This window comes from Tachysurus vachellii, chromosome 4, assembly GCF_030014155.1.
Source record: "Tachysurus vachellii isolate PV-2020 chromosome 4, HZAU_Pvac_v1, whole genome shotgun sequence".
Lineage (NCBI taxonomy): Eukaryota > Metazoa > Chordata > Actinopteri > Siluriformes > Bagridae > Tachysurus > Tachysurus vachellii.
Genome location: NC_083463.1, coordinates 10,313,140 through 10,334,687, shown reverse-complemented (window position 1 = coordinate 10,334,687; position 21,548 = coordinate 10,313,140). Strand labels below are relative to the sequence as shown.

Sequence of the window (21,548 nt, the reverse complement as noted above, 5' to 3'; positions counted from 1 at the left end):
TGTTCTCTAAGACGAAAAATAACGGCTGCTCTTGTATCGTAGAAATGAATCTTGTTCTAAATTTAAATGCACTGTCTGTTTTTTCACTGTTATTTCACTTGAGTTATTTTTTGATAACATCGATATCATGCTTTTCTGGTATTCCATAAATCTTTCACTCTTTACCAGGATTCTGTTTTTCTGTTTTTCGAGTTTTGTACTATTTTTATTTTGTGTTCACATATACAAATCATGTTATTTCGATGTATTTAAATAAACCAGCCATATATCTATCATGTCATTTAGGATGCCTGTTCTTTATATGTTAATATTCATAACAGTTTTGTTTTCAGGTTTATATGCCAGTAAGAAAAAAACATTCTTGTCCAGTAATCTTGGTTTTTTTCTTTGGCTTTTTTTTCCAGATTGACAGGTTACTGGCAATATGTATGATATATGATGCTAATTAATATTTTACTGCACTGTAGCTGGTGCCTCCTGGTACAGTTATTGAAGTGTTAGTAAAAGGGCATTTAGTTTTTTACCACTAGGAGGCGCACATACAATAGATAAGCGAACAAGTCAAAGCAAGTCAAACATAGCAGTCTGTTACGCGTGCACACACACACACACACACACACACACACAAAATGACCACATTACCCTGAAATGTTAACAGTTATTGTGAACCATCAATGACCTCAAACTATAAATATGTATAAATATATAAAGATTTTGAGTAACAGCATAATTCATGTTACAGTTTGGACTTATGGGACAGGAGACAAAATCTGAATGGACAGAATCTACACACCACTGATTTACAGAGATTACCTGAGAAATTTACCTGAAATCTTACTGAAAATTAAACACAGCACAGGAACAAAGCAACTAAATAAACACAACTTCTAGAAACAGGTGTAGTTGTCCACCAGCTATTTCTAGAATAAGACCAACTAGGTTTTAGTTTCCTTTTTCCTACTGGCTTGTTTTGTTTGGTTATTTGTATGAGCGGAATTTGGGAAATCCTTTCACAGTACACAAAAAATTGTTTTCCTGACAAAAATTTTTTGTTGAATGAATTTATGATGAAGATGAATGCAGCTTTAAAGAAAACACATTATATTACATATTATATTATATCTCATATTATATTATATTATATATCATATTATATATATCCAATATATTTACCATTAAAGCAATAATGCAGGATTTCTTGTTTAAAAAAAGATTATTAGGTGTTATATAATGACGCCCTGACATTCCTGCGACAGTAATTCATTGCCAGCACTGTGTCCCACAAAAATTTGTCATCGCACCCCAAATTTATGTTTATAAATGCTTACAGTGTGACAGACACTGGTACAAGTGAACTATATAATATCAGGTTAGTCATTCGGTTTCTGCTGAGATTCGCCATCTTTTAGTAAAACAGAAGCTTGTGCTTGTGTGTGAGATGAGTATTACAGTGTTTCTCATTTTGACCACTGAGAGGAGTTCCTCTCCTTTCACATCAAAAGTACCTCCAGGATGTTTTCAGTGCATTGTGGGAAAAGTGTGTGTCCCATGTTTAGCTCTAATCACAGGGCTGTCACAGTGACCTGTCCTAGTGTGTCTGGGTCAAGATGTAGTATCATTGATTGAGAGAGAATTGTGTTAAAAAGGCAAGTCTATGAAGTATATCCATGTGATGAGAGTACCATAAGGATAACACACCGATCAGTAATCCAACACCTTAACCACTGAGCTGCCATGTACATGTACAAACACGTACACACACACTCTTCTTTAAAAAAATTCCAAGGATCAACAACTCAGAGAAGCTGTCATATTCATAAAACTGCTAAAAGCTAAGAGCCTGTCCATTACATTAGATTAAAAAAATATATATTTTAGCAAGTTCTCCAGTGTGTGTTATATATAATAATTATCATGGAAGGATTTTTCATACCATTCCATGCCTAATACAGGAGCCTTTTCTAGGTGTTTGCTTGAATGGTTGTTACTGTAAACAATCCTTTGTAAGCAATAAAGTCTGCATATTTCTAAATAAGACACTATATCTATGATATAATAATATGTTTATTCTAAGATTTATTTCTAGTCCTATAAATAAGAATAAATATGTGTCTGAGTAGAGTGCAGTAGAGCGCAGACGTTCCATTTGAGTTGCATTTTGTCTTTAAAATCATGTTCAAAGTATGTTAACATTAATATAATGATATAATATATATAATGTATCTTTAATGGTGACACCTCACAGGTACACCGTTTCAGTATGGTACAAGGAACATCGTCATTGTACCTTAAATATCGTACAGTCCTGAAGCAGATGCTTCCATCTTTATACACACAGGACTACAGTACAACATACTGGAACTCACTGAACTGCTACAAATGATGTTGACACAATAATCAACGTGGGTAATCAGCTAAAATAGGCATACATCACTACAGTCTGACTTCACAGTGACCTCATATTGATCAGATATTGATTAGAGTGGGATTTTTTAACATCCCACTTCTGCCTGGAATCCTGTCTCTGTTCACTCATACAGTTGTATTTTTTTTAACATACCAGCTTGTGATAAAAACACACAATGTGAAAAAAATAAAACATTCATAAAAACAAACATGATGCTTATATACAGGATATTCTGTTACTAATGATGAATAAATGCTTAGCGCATGCTGCGTGAGTATCAAGTACACTCCCACCTTAACAGACATGGCCTATTTTGTGTTCTAACTTCACAACCGGTCTGCTTACTCTATTTGCATAACATTAAAAAAAAGAGAAACAAACACCTCCTCGTAGCTTTTTTTTACCGGGTCTCATGGGATCTTGGGTCTTGATGCACATCTATAGAAAAAGGTGTCCAGACAATTTAGAAAACAAGGCAAATAATTTTGTACATGATGTTGAACCCTCAACACAGGTAGCTTTACTGGCTTAAATCATCCATCCATCCATCCATCCATCCATCCATCCATCCATCCATCCATCCATCTTATTATCCTACGTCCCTTGTGCCCCTTTTCCACCAAGGGAGTTTGAGTGCTGGTTCGGAGCCAGAGCCTAATTTAAAATTAGTTCTTTCTTTTTCGACACCCAAAATCTTTGAACCAGGAAAAGTGGTTCTTAAGTAACACCAAAACGCTGGTCTAGACTTAAGAACCGCTTGTGTCAGGGGCTAGGGCGGGGTTACTGTTAGCGCCTTAGATAATCTAACTTAAGTAGGGGCTGGGGGCGGGGCTGGGGTGGGGTTACTGTTAGCGCCGTTGATAATGTACCTTAAGCATACTAATGTTAGTATACAATATGATCAATTACAATATGATCAATTATCAGCACACATGATAGTAGGTAGCTACATGCTAAGGCTAACTTTTTTCTGTGTTAATGATAAAATAATGTTATGCACTTTCCCTTATTCTTGATTGCAACCTCTGTTTATACAAATTACATCAAGCTGCAGGTACAGGTTGGATTCGCTGCGTTTGGATGCCAATGTAAGTTTGCGAAGCCATGAGAATTAACAGTAAAGAAACATCCGCCATTGTTGATGTTGTGTTTGTGTTTGCCGCTGCTGCGCTAACGTTGCTGGGAAAGATGAGACGTATACAGTGACGTAAGACTTGGCTCTGTGAAGGCTCTCTAGCCCTTGGAAAGGCAAACCGGTTCTTAGAAGGCTCGCCAGTGAAATAAACTTTGAACTAGCACCAGCACTAGCTGTGAACCAGCACCCGGTTCTTTCTGGTGGAAAAGGGGCAATAGTGAGCCTAACCTAGGGGGTTCGGGGCACAAGACAGGGGACACCGGACACTGGACAAAATTCCGATCTTCTCACACACCCATTCACACACTACAGACAATTTCAGAGATGCGAATCGACTTACACTGTCGTCCAAATCATTGCTATGGAGCAGTGCACGATTTCCACTGAGCGTGATCAGACCTACCTGTGACTAAAAGGCCCTAAGCAGCAGGATGAGCTGTCAATCTTAATAAGAGCCTGAAAGGCCTCTGAATCCCTCCAGACACACAGTCAAGTGCTAATCTGGTGAAAGCAAACACATTTACTCAACCACAGGCCAGTGACACTGCATGCAATGTATTTTTAGTAGAATATATTAGCAGATTATATGTGTCTCTAAGTATACGGAGCAGCTTTAATCTGGGCAGCAGAGCACTTTTGCATATTATTTAGCCTAAATTCTCAGAAACTAGGTTTTACCAGCTCTAAAAAGGCAGAGCACACAGCAGAGCAGTTGGGACGTTCTGCCCTTGCAAATTGTTTTCAGATTGCTTTCTAATGCTAAATCCTCCCCATAGAGCTTCATGCTGTTGTGAAGCCTTTTTTTGCTCTCCGCTAGCAGATGGTCTACCCTTGAGGTTAATAACCAGACCAGTGGATTGTTACAAATGGTTTCCAGTGTTACATTGCAGAATTTTTCAGATCTGATTTTTTCCTGAAGCTTCTGTGTCACTTTAGTGTATTTTGCGTTCTCTGTGTGTCTGGTACGTATTTTACTTAACATATGTCACTTAAATGTACTGCCCAATATCAAGTCAAGTCAAGAGTCGAGAAGCTTTTTAGAATCATTTCTATTATATGTAGCTGTTATGTAGTGCGTATTGAAATGAAACAACGTTTCTCCAGGATCCTGAAACTACATAAAACAAAATAGAGCTACTTAAAAACAACACAGAGCTAAGGACTTAAAATAAGTTGTCCTAGCCACATAAAGCGCATCGTGTTCAATCTTGTGCAAGACAAAAGACAGTACAGATAGACAATACAAAACCGTACAGGACAAAAACACAAAATAGCACAAACCAGTGTGCATACTGTGTATTGGACAGTACAATTTGCAAAAATATAGGACTCTGACAAGGTTCAAGTAAACATATTTACACTTGTGTAATAGCAGCAGCTGGATGTTTCTGCAAAACAGCAATTGAGTAAGTGTACAAGACATCATGTAAACAGTTTAATATGGATGCCGCTGTAGACATCAATGTATATTGAATCTCTCCAATAATACACACATACACACACCCTGTCCACTGTAAGAAGAACAATGGTATGCCTGCACATACATACCGTTATCTAATTAGAAAAAAGAAAAACACCTTTTAGTCTTTCAGTGAGTCTGTGACCATGATAGTTTTGGATTCTTGTTCTTGGCTGAAAGGAGTGAAACCAGATGTGGTCTTCTGCTGATGCAACTCATCCACCTCCAGGTTTGATGTGTTGTGCATTCTGAGATGCTTTTCTGCTCACTTAACATTCGTGCTTACAGCCTCCATGCTATAAAATCACAGAGTTAGCACTTTTTTTTCATTCTGATGTTTGATGTTAACTGTCTGTGTATGCAAATATATATATATATACACAGAGAGAGAGAGAGACAGAGAGAGACAGAGAGAGACAGAAGCACAATACAACTATGTTGCTGACATCACTTTATATATGTTACTGCTGCATATGAAGGACACATTATTTCTAGCCAGTTTTTATCTAACGATGCAGTTAGGAAGTGAGAGCAATTGATACATGAGCTTCGAGCAAACATAAGTGTTTAATGTATTTACAAACCATTTTGCAACATGTCTTTTCTATCAAAAATATCTGTTACTCAGATTTAGCATTTACTGCTTCATGATATTAGCTGAATTCACTGGGTCTTATTTGGCAGGTAAAGTGGGTAAAACCTGTCAAGCACTTTATATCACTGCAAGTCTCTTTTAATGTTCAACTGTATTCATCATGTGGAAGATGTTCAGTCTCAAGGCTGTAGTAATTCAGCAAAATGACGTGGCTGCAAAGCTGTATGAATTCACATGGGTCAATTCAAATGAAATATTAAAACATGTAGTTAGCATTCAGAGCCTCACTCAGAAAACCCTCAGGTTTATAAATTCTTTATGTTTTTTTTTGTTGCAGTTCACAGTATTGGAGATGTTTGGATTTTATTGTAGTTATTGTGTATTTTATTTATAAGAATTCTTGTATGCGTGCGGCATAGTGGCTACCTCCCAGCTCCAGGGTTCCCTTATTTCATCCTGGGCTTAGATTAATGTAGAGTTTCATATATTCTTCCCATGTCTCCATGGGTTTTCTCTCACCACTCAAAATGATATATGGAAGATTGGCATCTGTAAAGCTGCTCTGGATATAAATAAGTGTGTGTCTGCACCGACTGATTGAAATAAATTTATATTACTCTGAATGGAATATTTCTAAGTCTAACCATGGCATATACAGTACAGTGTAGTGACAGACTGGTTTGGTTTAATCTGGAAAAGTTTATACAGTATGTTGGCGTAATGTGTACAGGGTTAAATAGAAAATTGTCTATTTCTTTTCTGACAGCTCGAATGTAATATAATGGGTGGCACATGAACTCGAGGAATTTTCTTACCGTTTTCTTTATTAATTGCTTCTTTAAAAATGTAGTTTCAAAAATAGTGTCTCATGCTATCAGAAAAGACCCAATTATAAAATTGCAGAGGCAACTCAAGAACAAATTAAAAGGGAAAAAAAAAAATAATGGAAATATCAGTCCTACAAAAAAGGATTTCAGTAAATGCGCTCTTTCTTTTTGTCTCGCATATCGCTGTATCTCTGAATTTCTAATACCATCATGAGCATTCAGCACTTTATGATCTAGATAAAGTCACAGCATGCTCCTTTAGCTGCTCCTCAGAGTGATTAGCATCAGCATACATGCTCAAACACACACACACACACACACACACACACAAATTCATTGTTCACTATAAAAATTGCTGAGCACGAGGCGGCACAAAACAGTGTTACAACAGTCAACAGCAGCAAGGTTTTAGGATCACATTTCATGAAGTACACAGAATTACTACACTAGATATATGTGAGATGTTTAAGCATCACTATTTAATTTTCAGCTGCGGTACAGTATTTTTAAACGTGTTCAGTGTTTAAAAAACACATACATCATTTTGGCTTTATCCATTGTCATGTGTTTCACCTCTGTTTTAAACAGATTATTTTTAAACAGATTGTTATTTTTAAGTGTGTTGGAAACAGCATATGAAACAGCGTGGTGACACTTGTAGAACTCTAAACAGAATTAAATTCCTGTATATAGTCAAGTCAGACGTTGTACCGTTTTTCTACAATTCAGCTCACTAATACTGCCTGGAGATCATTCATCATCAACCATTCATTCTTAACGGAGATAGAACTTTAAAATACTTAGGTCATGATTCGTTTATGTTTACACAAAAAAGACACTTAATCTCTCGGTGCATGTGAGTAAAACTTGTAACTCAATTAAATCTCCAACTAGGAAATGTCCCTCAACTTACTTAGAAGTTCAGGATGGTCTCCTCAACACTATGTTTAGTAAGGGACATCAGCAGCTCACAGCAGTAACAGTAAACAAAGCAGGACTTAAATTTTTTTATCCATCAGTCCATTTTCTCCCACTTATTTGGGTCTAGGGGAAGCAATCTCAGCAGAGATTACCTCTTCCTTTTCCCTAGCTACCACCTCTAGCTCCTCCACAGGGATACCCAGATAGTCTTAGACCAAACAAGAGATTTAATCTCTCCGTCTAGTTCTTGGTCTACCCTGGGGTCTTCTTCCCATTGCACATGCCAGGAGGCGTCCTAACCAGATACCCGAACTATCTAAACTGGCTCCTTACAATGCAGAGGAGCAGTGACTTGACTTTGAGCTCCCCTAAAAAGTACAAGTTTCTTACTCTATCTCTATGGCTAAGTCCATGTATTTGTGACCTCATTCTTACAGAAAATAACAAAGATGTGATCCTTAATTCACCAAACTGGACTTTCTCCATTCCTTGACTTGGCAAATTGTGAACAGAATCAGGTGAAATCAGGCAGCCCTGATGGAACCTAGAGTACATTGGGAACAAGTCTGAACTGATGTTAGTAATAGGTACAAGACTGTCTCTCCGGTTATACAGAGACCTAATGGCCCATAGTAACAGGTATGGCACAACACACTCCGGAACATCCTCCTCAGGAAACCTACATGTGACGGCGTCATGTCTTTTCCAAGTCCACAAAAGACTGGTTTGGAAAACTCTTATGAGCTCTTCATGACACATTTGAGGGTAATGAGCCTTTTCACACAGTCAATATTGTCTATACATTATGGTATTTCGAAATGGGAAGGTGATCACTCATCACACTCAGCTGGATAGTTTGGTACCAATATAAGACAAACAAGGAGGCATCCATGATATTTTTGAAAAGAACCTTCTTCTGAGATCTTCACTTCCTCTCTGCTGTAAATCAAGAAGCAGGAAGGTTAGAAAATGTCTGCAAAATATCAAAAAGTTCTGTACTAAATAAGTTTGTATATCTACATAAGTCTCTTGCTCATCATCTGAGGTAAATCACTTGTAATGTTTCAACATAAGCCCCACTGTCACATTTTATTCTTAATGATGATTTAATAGGTCATTTACACCATACTGTATATTCTATACAATCAGGTAATTATGACAAGGTGAAATATAGGTTTACTAAATATAAATATATATCATAAGTGTACCTTTGTGCTGCCTGTACACAAACATAAGCAAATGTTGAGGTTGAGATTTTTTTTCCCAGTAAAACTTGGTCCATCAGCAGATTTAGCTGTTAAAGCTTATTCTGTTCACTTCACCTCTGTACATTGTGCTACACAGCTTCCAGTCCCTGAGTCTCCTGACTCTGCAGATTGCTGAGAGCACACTATTGCTTCTGTAAATTATAAATTAATGCTGTCACTTTTTGCACCGATTTTACAGAGGTTTAACTACCTTTCTGTGTCTCATCTGCTGCTTTCCTCATATCAGCACTCAGCTTGGATTTATTAGCCTATATCAGAGGTCACAGCTCAACTTTTAAAGCACTCAATTAATATCTAACTAATATATAATCTCCGCTTTTCTTTTCTATTCTTGAAATTAAAGCAGGTAAATTGTCATACCCTGTGACTCAACCAGGTATACTCCACGTTTCCTCTTTGGCTGTCCAACGAAAGACTCCTGAATTCAGAAAGTGTAAGAACTCTCTCTGTTAAGCCCCACGATGCATCAGCTTGCCCCTCCTCTTTCTTCTCTCTCTTTTTCTCTGCCTCTGTATTTTTCTGCCTGTGCCTTGTTTGGACAGTCAGTGGCAGGAGAGTTGCGATCTTTCCCTCCATCTCTCAGAGTAAAGCATGGCAGAGGCTGCTCTTTACATTCAGCGCTGAAGCGGATCATCCCACTTAGCCCAGCCTTGCCTTGCCTCGCCTCTAATCCTTCTTCTCCTCCCCCCCTCTTTCCATCATCAGCCCTCCCAGCGCAGGACTCTCCACAGGCAGCATGGCTGCTCCGGAGCTCCCCGCTCAGCCACTCTTTCCGCGAGTCCACTGAGCGCACAGAGGCTGGCGCGCACTGAGCCGAGAGATGACGGTGCGTGCCAGGATCGGTCAGCGGGCAGCGTGTGAGAAAGCACACGCCGGTGACCTGTTCGATCGCTGACCGATCATACTAGCCCAGGCACGGAGAGCATGTCTCCCAGCATCAAGAACTTGGATTGCGTTTCGCCAATGTTGTGCCACTGCAAAGTAGCATGCACCAACAGCACCATCTCGCTCATGTTCGGATGCAAGGTAGGGAGAAAAAGCTGTGGGTTTTTTTTCTTACTTGAAGCTGTGCATCATCATTGCTAATAAATCTGTCATAAAGCAGGCATAGTTTGTTCCTTTTCATCCTGAAGTTCGACTTGTAAATTATTCTGTCATACTCAGGATCATGGAGATGACAGAATAAATCTTTCAATGCTTTGAAATGACATATAAAGCACATTCAGTTTATTTTCAGGAGTGTTTAATATTTTAATATAAGAGTAAATTCCAGCACTGAAGCTCTGTAACATCCTTATGGCAAAATGAAAAGCTTCCATTGATTTCTGACAGATGTGACAGCTCGTAGCATTGTTCTCTTTCCATCAGCTACGCTCTAGGCACTCTGCAACACTTGCTGCCTGGAGTAAACCATGCATATTTGTGTTTTATTTCAGTTTCTGAAATAAAGGGACAGAATTTCTGTCAGAGACAGAAATCATGCTTGTTTGGTGAAAAATAAATCCTGTTGATGCAACCATGTTTACCAGAAGTCATGTGCGAAATGTCCTTTCATGAAGAATGACATTATTAGGAATAGTGTTGTCTGTGTATCTGTGTTGTTTTTCTTGTAGTCTTCCCTAGCTTATTCAAAAAGAGGAGGACAAGTTACTGTAGTTACATAACTGCATAGTCCTCTGCATATCCCAGCCTGTGTCTAAATTATTTAATTACATAAACTGGATGTGTAGATAATTGTCTTGGTTTTTATCATCCCTGTCTAACGTCCCAGAATTCATCCTGCATGTCTCTGTGAAGATCTGCAGATATCAGTATACATCTATTGCTCCACTTATTTTACAAATAAGTAAAGAAACTAGATCTATACAACTAAAATGTTTGTTTTAATAAATCTGTGGCAAAAGGCACAAAATTCCCAGAATTTTTCAATCATGAGAGTTCGCCTAAGTTGCTTCACATAATCTGTTAACAAGAAAAACTGTGGCTTTATGAACAAAAAAAAAACTCCTAAAAAGTTACAAAAGTAATAAAAGTTTTAGCAAAGTGAATTTTACAGTTGAATAAGGTTTGAATAAGCAGTTTGTTAACTAAAAACTGTTTTTTTATACATCACATTAAGATATTAGCAATGAATGCTGATTGAAATCTTCATGAATAGCATAAAGTAGAAAAAAAGGATTATAAATAGGATGCAAACGTTTTGCTCTTATGACATTCAGGAAATAACCTTTCAGCCTGAGCTCAACATAATGGATATCATGTTTAATCCTCTCACAGTGTGAGGACATGGAAATGATCTATAAGAAATGTGCTATAAAGTTGCTAAATGCATGAGCATACGCTCATTGGTCACTTGTGTAATCAGATTATAATATCAGAACACACAACATGTCAAGCCATGGGATATTTTTTATTTTTAGACAACTTGTGCCCTCTGTCGCCCCAGGCTCCTGTTCTTGGCTGTAATTAAACTGATGTGGATAGTCCACTTTTGTTGGTTTGAGCTGTCTGAGATGCTTGTTTGACCATTCTGTCCTGACCTGCTTTTTGCCTTTTCTGTGTCAAGTCTAGAGAAGGTTTTGTGTAAAAATCCCAGGAGAATTAAAAAAATCAACAGTTTTAAACATACTCAAACCACCAGTTTGTCATCAGCAGTCATGCTTCTGTCAAAATCAGAGAGATAACAGTGAAATTCTTGACCAGAATCTGCATGATTTTGTGCATTGTGCCATAAATGTTACCTTGCATTTATACAGCTGAGCAGTTGGAAGTTAAGAACCTAGCAACTTGGCAGTGATGGGATTTCAACTTATAACCTCACAAGCAGTAGTTCAACATCTTAACCACTGAGCTCCCCCTCCTGTCTTCTGGCAGTGTTGATAAGATCATGTCATCTGTGTGTGATAACTACTGTAATTTCCAGATAGTCAACAATGGAGCCATTTCTTTTCTGTCTGTTAAACTTGCTTGTTTGATAGCCAACTGCAAATAAAATGGTGCTTGTCCCGGGCACCTAGGCTACTGATTGGTCACATTTTGCACGGGATGTGCATCAGCTGGTTCAAGATGTCAGCTTTAAAATATCCCATCCTTCTCTCCCTCAGGATCTTACTTTACAGATTTTTTTTTTATCCGGACAAGTCCATCAATCAGAAACAATACAAGTGTCAAACGGTTTATTAGCACCACCTGCCTGATGGTTAAGGAACCTTAGGGTAAGAATTGTGTGGTGTTCTCTGGACTGAAGGATGGGTGGCGTGGGAAGTGGGTGGACCAGTAGAGAGGAAGTGGTAGGTCAGGTAGTGGGGGATGCAGTAGGACATGCCACCACACGAATGGCTGATTAGTGGATAATTGCACATATATTCAGCTATATTGGTGTTCCAATTAAAGTGACCACTGAGTGTACATATTAAACCATATACCTATTTAGTTTTCATCATTTCTTCTCATATAGTTCTGGGTTGACACGTTGTATGTTGTCCTGTGTTATGGTTTGTGGTTTATTAGTGAGTATCAGACAACACAGAGTAAGTGCAAGTGTGTGAGCCAATGTTACAGTCCCACTGCTGAGTGTGTGTAGAAGTTCATTTCTCTGTGGCTCGGTGTTTCTGATGTCCAGAAAAAAAGCATAGGTTTTGGACAGGCTATAAATTCATTATTTATTTTTAAGTGTAAAGGAAACGACTATGTTCAAAAGTAGTGGCTTACAGTAAATAATGTAATGAAAGAGAGTTAGCTATCTAGCTAAGTGTGTTAATAGAAACTAAGAGAAAGTAATGACTTGTATGACAGCTTTGTGTTTGCTCAGGTTTGGCAGCGTTTTCCCATACCTGCGTCTTACTGATTCTGAAATGACTGCATTTATAAATTCATGTTAAATTTAAACCTAGATACCAAAATGTTTCTTTTGGGAAAGTTATAATTTTTCTGCTTGTTAAGCCCACCTGACTGTCTGTATGGCTATGTCTAATATCCCAGATGTGAATTGTGAAATGTCTGCTTGTTCCAGGCTACTGATTTGCCCATCACTGAGAACATGAGTGAAGTCTAATTTCAGGATAGATTTTAACTGCATCTTTTACATTTTACACCACATGGTTCATCAGTCGATTCTCATTCATCTCAGAGCTGCACTGCACTTTAGATATTTATTAGACATCTAGAACATTATTTCTAAGCCTGTGCTTGGAAGCATAAAAGATGAGGAATCTTATAAGTCCAATCTATCATCCACTGATGTAAAAATACAAACCAGAGCAAGCTTATAGTGCTTTACTTTATTCAGGCATATCTTCCAAAGCTCTTGACTTGTTTGTTTGCTGGACTGGAGTAAACCAATGTTGCTGATTATTACGCATTACATCACACGCTAGCTGAACTAGCCTCATTTGTAGATAAAGGATGTTTCACGTCAAATACATTTTCGCATTCATTAGACTGCTTGCTGAATGCTGCGTTCACAATCGTGTGTTTTGTCAGCAAACTTTCATGGTTAGTGATTACCTATAACATATTTTTGATTGTTGCAAATCTTTTACACTGAGACACTCAAAATGTTGCAGTAAGTATAATTAAGGCATATGAGTGGATTCTCGCTGATGTTTGCCTTTTTATTTAGCTACGGCTAAAGCGTAGCTTGCCAACAGCAAATAGGCAGTGGATCTGATCTCTCTACTGTGTGGTTAGAGGTAACTGAATAATATGTAAGGAATCAAACATCCTGTTATAGGAAAAGAATCAATTAAGGGGGTAGTGTGACTAGGATAGTTTTGTTGAAAGTAAAGTTATTATTTTCTCACAGATGTACATCATGAACTGTTTTAGTCCTCTTATACCACAGAGGTTATTCATTCATTCATTCATTCATTCATTCATTCATTCATCTTCTACCGCTTATCCAAACTACCTCGGGTCACGGGGAACCTTTAGGCGTCATCGGGCATCAAGGCAGGATACACCCTGGACGGAGTGCCAACCCATCACAGGGCACACACACACTCTCATTCACTAACGCAAACACACACTACGGACAATTTTCCAGAGATGCCAATCAACCTACCATGCATGTCTTTGGACCGAGGGAGGAAACCGGAGTACTCGGAGGAAACCCCCGAGGCACGGGGAGAACATGCAAACTCTAGACACACAAGGCGGAGGCGGGAATCGAACCCCCAACCCTGGAGGTGTGAGGCGAACGTCCTAACAACTAAGCCACTAAGCCATTACATAATGACATGAAATACATTTTTATCATTTTTTTTAGTTACAGTTAATGTCATGATATGTCTGCAAAACAAGCTAGAGCCTTGTTATCACTTGTTATATAAAATGTAATTTCCTTATTCCCGACTTCTTTTTTTTAAGTCAATGAGGCTAATAACTATAGTCAGTAAAATTGTCTTGGTTCTGAAGCCTAATTGTGAGGCAGCAGCACAATACATAATATCACGCAGATACGACCAGCAGCTTTAGGTAACATCAACCCTCAGAAAGAGGGAAATCTCACTGATTTTGACCATGGCATGATTGCTATTGCCAGACTGGCTGGTTTAAATACTTCAGAATCTACTTGGATTTTTACACAGAACAGTCTCTAGAGATGGTGTAAATATAGCAAAAAAAAACAACACAGTTCTGTTGGTGGAAATGCCTTATGGAGAATGGTGACTGGTTCAAGGAAGGATACAGTAATTCAGTAATAAAGTAAAAGTCTTAACCACTGAGCTACCACTTCCCTTAATGTGAATGGACAGCAACAGCAGAAGACCACATCAGGTTCTAGTTGTGTCAGCCACAAACAGGAATATGTGGCACAGACTCACTAAAACGGGCCAGATGATGATAAGACATAAATAATGAATGTGTACTTGCATATGTGTAGGAAACTATGTGTTTTTCATCTTGAGCACTGATTTTTTACTGTGGTTCAACATTACTTTTAATCCACACTGACAATGACATTTAGCATTTTGCAGGTTGCCAAAATTGTACAACAGACTCTTAACTGTAGAATGCCATTTATATTTGCCATTCTGTCAAGTTGCTCAAATCAAGCGACTTGACCAGCAACAAACGAAGTGCTGGAAATTAATTGAAATAAACTCTCATGCTATCTACTCAGCCAGTGTCAGCCCATTGAGTTTTTAATCCTTTCCTGCCTGTTTTCGACGACTCAAGCTGCTCTTTTCTTCTCGTCGTTTTTTTTCATAATGAGCTATGGAGCAGCTGCTGGTAATCCCTCCAGACCTGCAAAGCAAAGACACAGTAGTGTGTTACTGCATGTCTCTGCTGGCTGCTCACTAAGTTAGCAGTGCTTTATAGACTTTCTTTCTGCTGAGCATGAGGTAATTCGTGGCATTTCTCAATTAGGAGTTTAAATTTCTTTATCTTTCTGCCTGGCATCTGACTGTCAAGGGATTAACCCATTATGTCCATGTCCACTGTGCTGATTGAAGTATGAAATAGAGTTGTTACTTGTGTTTAAGTCTTTAGCTATGATGTGTGAACTGTCACGAAGTGGGGATTGTGTCAGTCTTCCTCTATATGATGCCACAGACAACTGGCACAGTGGATCCTGAGCTCCAGCTGTGCTTCACCTCCATATTATCATATGTCAGTCTTTAGGAGGCAGAATTGTTTTGCATTGATTGGCTGTTATTCATGGCAGTAATGCAGAGTGACTTACAAGTAAGAAAAGCACAATCCGGGCATGCAGTGATAATGAGTAAACTTCACAGCAAGCGCTTTATGAATGTTTCTGTTTCAGGAATAGTGCAAGATAATTATAGAAGTTAAGAGAGAGGAAATTTAGGTGAAGCAGCAAAAGCTGCAAGATGAATATCAGGCAACTTTAAATCAGCAATATACGGCGAGGAGAGAATTGCAATATTGTTCAATGTACAACTTTGAGTAACATCATTATATCATAAAGCACTGCGTAGAAGAAATATCGGTCCAATTTCACTTACAAGATAAAGGAAGTGTAGGTAGAACAATTCAAGCACCTGAAATAATGATGCGGAACATCTTGCCTTATGTACAGACTTTACAAGGTTATCAGAAACAAACAGAAAAGATAGTCAGTAGTGATTGTACAGTATGGCAGTAATGTAGTAATAAAAAGACATATGCTTGCACTGGACATTGTACTAGACACATGCTCATCCTGACAGGTGAAGCCTGACAACTACGGTTTACAAAGGTCGGCTAATCGCTACCCTCATCTTCCTGGCAGACTTTACAGGTGATGCTGATGATGTGAACAACCACAACTAGCTAGGGACGAGGTAGCCTAGTGGTTAAGGTGTTGGACTGTTGGTCAGAAGTTTGTGAGTTTGAATCCCAGGCTGCAATCCACCAAGCTGCTATTGATATGCCCCTGAGCAAGGTCCTTACACCTCAATTGTTTAAACTGAGATATACATCAATTTTAAATAAGTCACTCTAGACAAGGACTTCTGTCAAGTGTTGTAAATGTAAAAGCTTAATCTGATGATTGACAAAATCTAGTGTTGGTCCCACGTTTTGTTAAGTGCTGTTAACATCATTAACGCTTTTCAGGATTTACTGTATTGTCTTTTTTTATTCGTTTATTTCATTCACCTTCAGGAATATCTTTCGTCAGTGTTGTGGTAGATCCGGAGCTTTTCCCAGAAACACTGGAAGCAGACAGGAATACATAGTGGATGAGTCACCAATACATTGCAAGCCATCATGCAAGCACTCATTCACGCATCCAGACATATTGTACTGGTTATACGATTTGGATTGCATTAATTAACTGCATCACTTACACAAATTCTGAGTAGTTGTTGATATTGTAGTAACATTAGGTACTAGTACTTTATATCTCTGCAGTACTAGTCACATATGTGACCAAATCTAAGGATATGCCAATAAAGAGATATGCCAATGCCAGTACAGAACTTTTAAAAAGATGATGTCCTGTACAGTTTGTGTAAATCTGTCATGGACTGGATCCATATTAATACACGCTAACATTGACCAGACAGTCCCAAGTCCCAAGTCACTCTTCGAAGGAGCTTTAAATTCAGTTTCAACACTGGTGTCAGTAAGCCCTCTTTACCCTTAGCAAGGACAGACCCAGTTGCCACAGAAGAGATATCCACCTGGAACAGAAATTCTGAAGAGGATGGTTCTGCTTGAATGTTTCCTCACAGTCCTCAGGCCTCTTTATTGGATTTCCTCCACCATTGAGAGCAAGGGAAGTAAGTGGCTGAGCAATAAAGACAAATAGCAGAATAAAGAGAAAATGGAGCACAACACAACATTGCACTGACTTTGTCCACCAGTGGCCAGCTTTTTCCATTGCCTGGCTGGTGTCCAAGGTATTTCCTTTCCTGCTTTTGCCCACGCACAAGTCTTGGCATACAGTGTCAGTTCTACCGGTTCATTTTGCCTTGGATACACTGCAGATCCCGGAGGTGATAAATAAGCATGCAGGCACGATGCTGTTTTACTATTGATCTATACTATTGTGGCTATATAGAAATAGACAAAATCTTAAATTAATATTTCAGGTGCTTCAGTTAAAACTTATTTTATAGAATGTATGTATTGTTCACTGGGCTAGTGAGGAATCTGATAATTCAAATAAGTAATTTTCATGTTCAGGATTTGTAATTAAGTGATTAAACTACTCAATGAATTAAAATGGGAAAACAGCGTTCAGCGTTTACTCTCATTTTTTACAGAAGTAATTGTTAAAAAAGTTGCTAATTTAGCAGTGGCTGCTTATCTGGCAGAGTGAGGAGATAAGCCTAGGAGAGATTGTACAGCAAAACTAGATAGTGTTTTATTTCCTGTGAAGTCAGAAACTCATGGCAACTGAACTTACATCTAGAAAGAGACATCTACATTGTTCATCTGGTGCTAATTTAGTAAAATATCAATAATCATTGCATCATTGGCATTTTTAGGATTCAGATTTCTGTATTTGATTAACTGTATAAACAGTAGTCTAATTTTCTTTTTTATTCTTTAATGATTTAGAACCTGGCTGGATTCTCAATCATTAATTACACCTAATGATCAGATTTGAAGTCTTTGCTCCTTGGCTGTTCTGCTCCCATAGATGTGTGTGATGTTGCTTTACGCACATTACACTGCTCGGAGCGAGTGATGTAACACATCAACACACATGAGGACAGAAAAGGGGAGGACTCGGTTAAACGCGTATTAGAACACACTAGTGTACACTTGCCATGCTTAGTTAAAGCTTAGATCACAAGAATGCCATGATTCACTTATCTGGAGTTAATGAGACTGGTCTGGACGATCACTCCACAAACAATTATAGCTTGACAAGTACAACTGATGAGCATTTGGAACAGGATTCATGGACTCCTCAATCATAAGATTTATGCAGCATTGAACTATCATGATGAGTCTTTTCGATGCAGAACGTTATCATCATCCATTTTCTGTGCCGCTTACCCTTCACATGGTCACAGGGAACCTGGAGTTTATCCCAGAGTACTCAGGGCAAGGTGTGGGTATACAGGGCACAGTTGCACATATAGACACTTATACACTATAGACAATTTAAAGATGGATGTCAGCCTACAACCAATGTGTTTGGACTTGGGAAGGAAAACTGAGTACTCAGGAAACCTCTTAAGCATGGGGAGAACATACAAAAAACTCAACAGCCAAAAGGCAGAACTGGGAATCAAACCAGTAATCCTTCCTCGGATGTGTGAGACAAACACGATAACCATTAAACCATTGTGAACCTACCGATCATCATCATCATCATCATCATCATCATCATCATCATCATCATCATCATCATCATCATCATCATTATTATTATTATTATTATTATTATTATTATTATTATGTACTGTGTATGGTCCTCACTAAGTTACTTGGTGAGTTAAAGCCAAATCGCCTGTTCCCATGCTAACAGGGCGGATCAGGTGAGGCCATGCTTCTCTGAGAGAGAAAAAAGCTTAAACCTATTTAATTTTGCACACAATGTCCTGTCTGTAAGTCCAGGTTTTTCTAGTCAGACACAAACTGCAGCATGGGTTTATTAGGTACCTTATTTTTTTTTATATTTTTTTCAGGTTTGTGTAGCTCTGTCACGTACAGGCAATGAGTCACAATGTTCAGTTCACTTCATTATAAGGTTTAAGGTTTAATGATGAGAGTTTTGGCCTGAAAAATGGTTTCTCTTTGCTTGGACTATGTTTCACTCAGAAACTATAATTAATGTCTAGGTGAAAAGCTCAGAATCTCAGGTTATTTTTAATCAAATCAAGATATAAAACATTTGAGGTTCGGGACAGGTTTGTGTAATGCAGCCTTGATGTGAAGCGCAGTTGGAGTTGCTTTTAAGGAACCCAATGAGCATATTATTATTATTATTATTAATAATAATAATAAAAAACACATTTATTGGATCCTTGTTGTGGTCCATGTTATCACTTAACAAATACAAAATGCCATATTCAGAAATTCTTAATAATTATTTTCTCACTGAGATCATTACCATATAAACAAATTCACACATCCACCACAAAGATTTCAATAATTGTAATTTTTCATGTAAATTTACTATTACAGAAATGAGAACTGGTATGTTAGAAACCTGTGACTTTCCTTGATTCATCAATGCAGTTTTTTTTTTATAGTGCTTTTTGAGATCCTTTCTACATAATGTCTTTTGTGTGCTTTGGCATCAGTGTGGCATAGTGATGCTAATGCAAACAGCTCTCATTAGCTTCTCAAGGTGAAGTATTAATAACTTGCAGTGCGCTTTGAGCTCTGAAACCTATCATACTTGTCTATTGTCCATTAAGCAGACACAAAGTCATGGCTTTTTAATGCTTTCCAAAGTTGCAAAACCAGCAAATGTCAGAAAATAGAAAATAGGGCAATCTGCTGTCCTCAGTAGACAATACAGTATCAGCCACAATTCCTCTTATTAATGTGTACTTTCCTGACCATGCAGGTATAGAATCATATTATAGAGACAGATTCCATGACATGCACATCAAACTTTACCCAGTAACATATGTGTACCTGAGTTAGATACATAAATTGGGAATGTTGACCCATCACTGCAGCCCATTATCCAGACAATCTGGCTTCACAGAGGGTGTGACGGTGGGCCTGGGGATCACTGGAGCTCTCCGAAATGTGGTGCTTCTTCATCCTGTAGTTTTGCATCTTCCATTTTATTTTTCAGACCACTATAGGTCTGTAGTCCAGTCACTGTAGAGACCATACTCAGGTTTAGAAACTCATTGTCTATTGAATAGGCTCTCAGAATAGGCTCTCTTTGTCTCAGCAGTTGATAGATGGTAGTGAGAGGAGTGTGTTTGCAATAACAGATAGCATTGGAAATTAGGCAGAAACACTAAAAACAACAATCATCATTTTTTTAACTACAGATATGTCATCTTAAACAAAAAATTCCAATAAAAGAACAGCAACTAATAAACATTCATTGGTTTGAATGGGAACACTTTCATTGCAACCTAGTGTTGCGTTAAACTATTGTTGGTGTTTATAACATAGGTACTCTGATCTAAAAAAATTATCTTGGAAGGCAATGACATCTATAATTTAGCATTACAGTGTATTACCACATTGGTAAAGTTTCATACTACACATAGGTTGTTCTTTATCTTTGGTTGCAAAGCAAGCAACATCTTTTTTTTTTGCTTTGGTTGGCCTCTCACAGTGAGTTTTTCAAAGTGTACTGGTAGACACCAAAGCAAAACTAAAGGACTTTAATTACTGCTGGTGATACTTTAGCCACTCCTGAAACCACCTACTACAGTATCTCTGCTGTATTTTTACTTCTAACTTGAAAGGTCTATGTGCTCCCATATATATAATACTGAACAAATAGTAATGGTAAAGGCCCACAGAACCAAGGTTTGGGGTTAGAGCTTATCCTGAACTACAGTTCCTGCCTGGTTGGAGTTTTGCCTGTTACCTGTCTCATCGTATTTTTTTTCTCTGGACACCTACAGTAAAAAAGACGTTTGCTTGTTGGACTAATTACACTGGTACCTTGTGATGGACATCTGTCCCATCCTGGGTATATTCCTACCTAATATTCAATATTCCTGGGACAGGCTCTGGATCCACCATGACCCTATACAAAGAACACATGACTTGAACTGTATCACAATCCCTTTCATCCCTTTTATACACTGGCAGAAAACATGGCCTACCGTAACGTTTTCCTTCAAAACACTGTGAAATTGCATCACATCCAAACACTGTTATATATCTCAGCATAGCTGGATGGGATATATTTAAGGTAGATATGTATGTTATTTGTTCCTGATTTTTTCTTATTAGGGCCGAGCGATAACATATCTGCATCATATTGAATAAACTCTCGGTGTTACAAGCCTGGTTTATACAGTGAATATAAAATGGCAGGTTTTTGTTGTGTAAACAATGAAACCAAGATGAATTGTGTGAGAACATTTTCCAGCTCTATTGTTAAATTGAAACCTAATATGTTAATGTGTAATCAATAAGAATAATTTAAGTAGAAAAATTTCTGTATGAAACAGTGTGTTAGACTGATACAGTCTTGAGCAGTGCAGCTGGCAGTTCAGCTCATGGAAAAGCATGACTTGAAATGCCCTTGTGGGTTGCCAGGTATTGAGTCTGACACATTTTTGGGGCTTTAGGTACAGCAGCGCCAGAGTGGACTAGTGAACTGCAAGCAGGTAAGAGGAGACACTGCAGTGTGGCAGTGAATCTAATTTACTCATGCTGTGACTGTGAAGCTGCTCCATGATGCTGTCAGACTTTCTGTTCAGGGTTTGGGCTCAAAGCTCTAGCTCTAAATCTGGTACTCTAGGAATCATAAATCAGACTAGTTCTAATCTGACTATTACCATTCATTGTTTTATTACTTATCAAAACTATTACATTTTA

The 21,548-nt window shown here is 38.2% G+C and overlaps 1 protein-coding gene across 6 annotated transcripts in view; it reads left to right on the top strand.

Moving 5' to 3' along the window:
• The window catches only part of dlg1a (discs large MAGUK scaffold protein 1a), a 115,210-nt gene that overhangs the window by 21,530 nt on the left and 72,132 nt on the right, over positions 1–21,548 (top strand). The window contains exon 1 of one of the 6 annotated variants that reach the window (XM_060867668.1): positions 9,477–9,638. The exons of the other annotated variants lie outside the window; for them this stretch is intronic. Within the exon in view, the coding sequence (XP_060723651.1) occupies positions 9,537–9,638 (102 nt within the window). The 5' untranslated portion in view covers positions 9,477–9,536. Of the gene's footprint in view, positions 1–9,476; positions 9,639–21,548 lie in introns of those variants that run through there. 6 annotated transcript variants of the gene reach the window in all.